This window comes from Micropterus salmoides, unplaced genomic scaffold, assembly GCF_014851395.1.
Source record: "Micropterus salmoides isolate LMB-PRFRI ecotype aquatic unplaced genomic scaffold, ASM1485139v1 Ms_hic_scaffold_16, whole genome shotgun sequence".
Classification (NCBI taxonomy): Eukaryota; Metazoa; Chordata; class Actinopteri; order Centrarchiformes; family Centrarchidae; genus Micropterus; species Micropterus salmoides.
The window spans coordinates 14703443-14708216 of record NW_024040707.1 but is presented as its reverse complement, the minus strand read 5'-3'; the positions used below and the strand labels follow the sequence as shown (position 1 = coordinate 14708216).

Genomic DNA, 4774 nt, shown 5'->3' with positions numbered 1-4774 from the left:
CTAGGGAGTATGTGTTTCTAAACTATGGTTAGACCATATTTGTGCATAGCTATGTAGAGGTGATTTCAATATGACAACATACATATTTCAGCCCAAACCAAGTCCTGAGTTGATTCCAAAACAAAAAAGTGCACTTCATTGGTTTTATTACTTTCAACAAACCATAGAAATATATTGCAAACAGCCTCTTATTTCATCTCTGCACACAACTTACTAGTTCATTCCCCACGTAGGTCCAAAGTACATAATCTGCACAGTGTACAGCAACTTTTAAGCAGTCTCTAACTCCACTTATGCCTTTGGAGTTTTTAAACCAATTCACAAACCAGTCCTTTCCTGGCATCAAGCCGGTAACTGTGTAACATTGCTTTTGGAACACACATGCAGGCATGTACTGTACCAGCAATGTGGCGCCGCAAACCAAAATTTAAAACAGATGGCTTGTAATGAGAACTTTAATGTTGAACTGGTGCTGCTGTAAAAGCTTGATCTTGTGTTACTTATCAGTGTAAATATTCTGCACATTCAAAAACTTTCCTGTTAAGGCCTTCTTTCTTTTTGTCAATGCCCACTTGCCTCCGTTTGTCATCTGTTTGTCTCTTGGTTCCTCACTGTGATCTGATACTGATGATAACAAGCTATGTGCAGGCTATCATCTTTAGTACACATACTTTGCTGTTCTCTAGTACACAAAAGAGTACAGCAACAATATGAGGAAAACAAACGTTTTCTGATCACTGAATAAAAAGTGAAGAAAACTCAACTTGATATATGACATATGGAAATATATTTACACTAACTCATATACAGTATGTAAGTAAGAGAAATCTCAGCATCAGTGTTTAAGTTAATACTATTTGTAGCATGTGCATAATAGATAGCACAAATTATAATACAATTTAATAAATCTGAAATCAAATCCAAAAGCTTTCTTATTATGGCAGGTCATGCCGCTGTTTTTTTAAAATAATGGTCTCTGTTACGAGTAAATGTGCATACAAGCTGAGCAGTTGTGCTCAGTGGGTCAAAGCTAGGTGCTGCCTGTGAAGACCCCGTGATCTGATATTTATAGTGGGAGATATAAATAGCTGCAGTATGTGTGGGCACTGAGGAGCCTACTGACTCTACTGTTGTTAAAGCCACCGAAGGCGCACAACCACTTCACTGAAGGTAAACACCAGTTGATAAGTAAATAATGCAGCTAGATTTAGAGTGTGGAGTTTGCAATTGTAGACACCCTGTTCATCTTGATGTTGAATTTCCATGTTGTGTTGTTGAATTTGAATTTGACTTTCCAGGGAATTTAATAGCACTTTTGATACTGTCTTGTTGTGGTCTAAGTTTAAGAAATGCTCACAGAAATCATTTACGCAGTAGGAATCACTTGTTTTGACCACACTGAGAGAGAAATACTATAAATTCTTCACGGGAAGTGTAAAGTTAAGCTGTGTAGGGCAAACAAACTAAGACAAATAGGACTGCTCATTGGAATAATTAGATTCAATACCTTGAATGTATTTTAGTGTCACTAAACTTATTTTGACATCTAATTCAAAAGCAGGAATAACAGTCCTGTGTGTAGCTGCACAGGGCTGTAGTTCACTTTTCCCTGTTGGTATTCAGGGCTGCAAGCGGGTATCAGAATTTATGGTCTTGTGTACCTTATGGCTGTGTCTCTGCAGAGCAACCCATTGTGCACTGAGCCTTTCTGGACTAACAGATGAACCCAGACACAGAAGATGACTTTTATCAATCGGAGGATGATTTGGATGAAGATGAGGCAACGCAATATATAATTGAACAAAGTCTGATTCAGTACAGGAAGCTCAAAGGATTGAATCCAAGGTTGGGCTTTGTGTTAAACGACTCTTTCTGTACATTGTCTGTCTCTTGTTGATCATTTGATTATTTTTTATTTTCTTTCAATAGTGATCTGAAACCAAGTGAAGACCCTGATGAGATTTTCAAAGCAATCAAGGAGGGTATGGTGATGTCATTCTTTAATTTGTCAAAGCCGGTGCAGACCAGATTATCATTAATCCTGCCAGACGTTAGGGTATAATGTCTTCATATTTAGGTGATGAAGATGCACTGAACAGAATGGCAGTACAACCAGAGACCCTGTCCAGAGTTGATGAACGAGGATGGATCCCACTTCATGAGGCTGCAGTGCAAGTGAATAAAAGGATCCTAGAGATCATCTTCTCAGGTTAATAAAAGTATAACTGTAATTTTTGACTGTACAGCCTCTTTTTAAATTCTGGAATATTGATTCATTGTTTTGTGTTTGGGTTCCAGCATCACCCCCAGGTGCAGCCCATTGTCGTACTCTTAAGGGTGAGACGCCGCTGTTTCTGGCCGTGGTTCATGGAGTCAGAGAGAACGCTACATTCTTGTTACAGAACGGCTGTAGCCCGGATCTCCAGAATGATGAGCAGGATTCTCCATTAGTGGCAGGTATATGACATCTGACTGCAAAATGCGTTTCATTTTACAACAGATATCTGCTAGATTTTTAATTATTGACTTCTCTCTCCTAATTTCTTAGCTATTCTGAATGACCAGTATGACTTGGCCACACTATTGCTTCGCTACAATGCCAAGGTTGACCAAATAGGACCACTTGACAGGACAGCCCTACATGAGTGTGCCTTTTTAGGCCTGGAGAACTTTGTCTATCTTCTCCTAGAGTCTGGTGCCAACCCAAATGCATGTGACATCAAAAAGAAAACTCCACTGGCTCTGGCTGCACAGAATGGGCATCTGAATGTGGTGGAGGTCCTGTTAGAGAAAGGTATATGAGATGAGGTGACTTATCCTCCCTATATGGATTTCCATTACTTCATTTGTTGAGTTGATCTGACAATTTATGGTGCAAAAAAATAAATTAACAATTTGTAATAGATAAATTGTTCCATACTGTTTTCCAGGTCTGGAAATGGCCTATTAAATGTATATTCTTATAGTATTTATATTCATTTTGTAGGAGCCCATGTGTGGTGTGAATCGGAGTCAGGCACGATCTTGTTTGATGCTGCAGCATCAGGAAATCCTGACATAATCTCCTTGCTGTTGGACCATGGAGCTGATCCCAATCTACCTCTTTACAGTGGGCACCTGGCAATTCACCGTGTGGCCTACCATGGACACATACTGTAAGGACTATCTATGTTACAATATCCAGTGTTCACATTTTTCAAATACAGTTTGCCAGAATTACTGCTGTCATGTTCTTAAATGAGGTCTCTTTGACAAGGGCATTGGAGCGTCTCATCCAAGTGACTAAGCTGGATGCTGTTAAGGAAAGCGGGATGAGTCCTCTCCATTCTGCAGCTGCTGGGGGACATGCCCGTTGTGTGGAGATGCTGCTCAAAGCTGGCTATGATCCAAACTTCATGCTGCACCCAAGGGTGCGCTGCAACTATGATGACGAGCGCAGGTCTGCCCTCTTTTTTGCTGTGTCCAACAATGATCTTCAGTGCACCCGCTTGCTGTTAGAGGCTGGGGCAATGGTGAACCAGGATCCTGTCAACTGTTTGCAGGTGGCTCTTAGACAGGGCAACTATGAACTGATCAACACATTGCTGAAGTCTGGGGCAAATGTAAACTACTACTCCCGTGTCAACACCACTCACTTCCCCTCAGCACTGCAGTACGCCTTGAAAGACGAGGTCATGCTTAGAATGATTCTTAACCATGGATATGATGTTAAGCGCTGCTTTGACTGTCCCTATGGTGACAGTTCCCATGACTACGCTCCTTGGATGACCTCGGTCATCAAAGACATGGTGGTGAGACAAAGCTTGTCTGAGAGAAAAAGTGGTGCGAAGAAATGATGCGAATGAATTCCACAGGGGAACCAGTGGACTAATGCTTTCTTTCAGGGTCTCGCTTTGACTGCCATGTGTCTGTGTCTCTTTCCAGTTCTGTGAGGTGATAACAGTGGCGTGGCTTCAGCACTTATCTGGTCAGGTGGTGCGTATCATGCTCGACTACACCGACCACGTTACCTTCTGTACCAAACTTAAGGACACCTTGACTGAGCAGAAACAGTGGCAGGAGATCTGCCACATTCAAAGTAAGAACTGCCATGATCCTGCTTTATTTATTTGTCAACTGTCAGCACGCGTATTGAGGAACTTATGTGACTTAACTGACTTTATTTTCACTCACACAGGAAATGCACGAAGTCTGAAGCACCTGTGTCGGTTGCGGCTAAGGGAGCATCTCAGTCGCCTGCGTTTGAGAGCTCCAGTTTTCATCAACTTCCTTCCTCTTCCTCCCTTACTGAAAGATTACCTACGCTACAAGGAGTTTGATGTCTACAGCAGGGGCAGCATGGTTAACCTATAGTGAAAACACATTTATTGTTGTCACAGATACCACTGTGATAGAAGGACAAAGACAGTCAGTATCCATTATTTGTTTGCCTTAATATTGTGTGTTTTGGAAATTGTGTAGTTTTCCAAGTACATGTTTTATGTAGGCTACTTAATGCCTTACAATAGTATTTATACAAAGCTGTATGAACTTTTGAGTTCTGTCTTTTAATAGCTACAATGACATGCCTCATGTAAAGATTTCCTCTTTGTTATAGCAACTCTTCACATTAAAACAACTGTATTATTATTTCACACTCAGTCTTATTGTAATTCGAGTACTCAATTGTATAATGTAAATACAGAAAATTTTATCATAAGGAGAGATGAAAGCATAAAACCAGTATGCGATAAAAACTCTTACAGTGTAATCTTCAAAACATCTAAAATTGCAC

The 4774-nt window shown here is 40.6% G+C and overlaps 1 protein-coding gene across 1 annotated transcript; it reads left to right on the top strand.

The window, feature by feature from the left end:
• Positions 1-1029: 1029 nt before the first annotated feature.
• On the top strand, positions 1030-4650 carry asb14b (ankyrin repeat and SOCS box containing 14b). The gene is made up of 10 exons (XM_038721652.1): positions 1030-1170; positions 1683-1845; positions 1930-1982; positions 2078-2209; positions 2299-2457; positions 2549-2794; positions 2987-3155; positions 3257-3791; positions 3925-4078; positions 4178-4650. Exons 2-10 carry the CDS (start codon positions 1721-1723, stop codon positions 4351-4353), a joined length of 1749 nt encoding a protein of 582 aa, XP_038577580.1. The 5' UTR covers positions 1030-1170; positions 1683-1720; the 3' UTR covers positions 4354-4650.
• The last annotated feature ends 124 nt before the right edge of the window (positions 4651-4774 follow it).

Bases quoted from the DNA above. Each gene is read 5' to 3' on its own strand.
- asb14b (XM_038721652.1), top strand. From the start codon at position 1,721: ATGAACCCAGACACAGAAGATGACTTTTATCAATCGGAGGATGATTTG. The intron at 2,458-2,548 runs GTATATGACATC...CTAATTTCTTAG, and splicing joins GGATTCTCCATTAGTGGCAG to CTATTCTGAATGACCAGTAT. The intron at 3,792-3,924 runs GTGAGACAAAGC...GTCTCTTTCCAG, and splicing joins CGGTCATCAAAGACATGGTG to TTCTGTGAGGTGATAACAGT.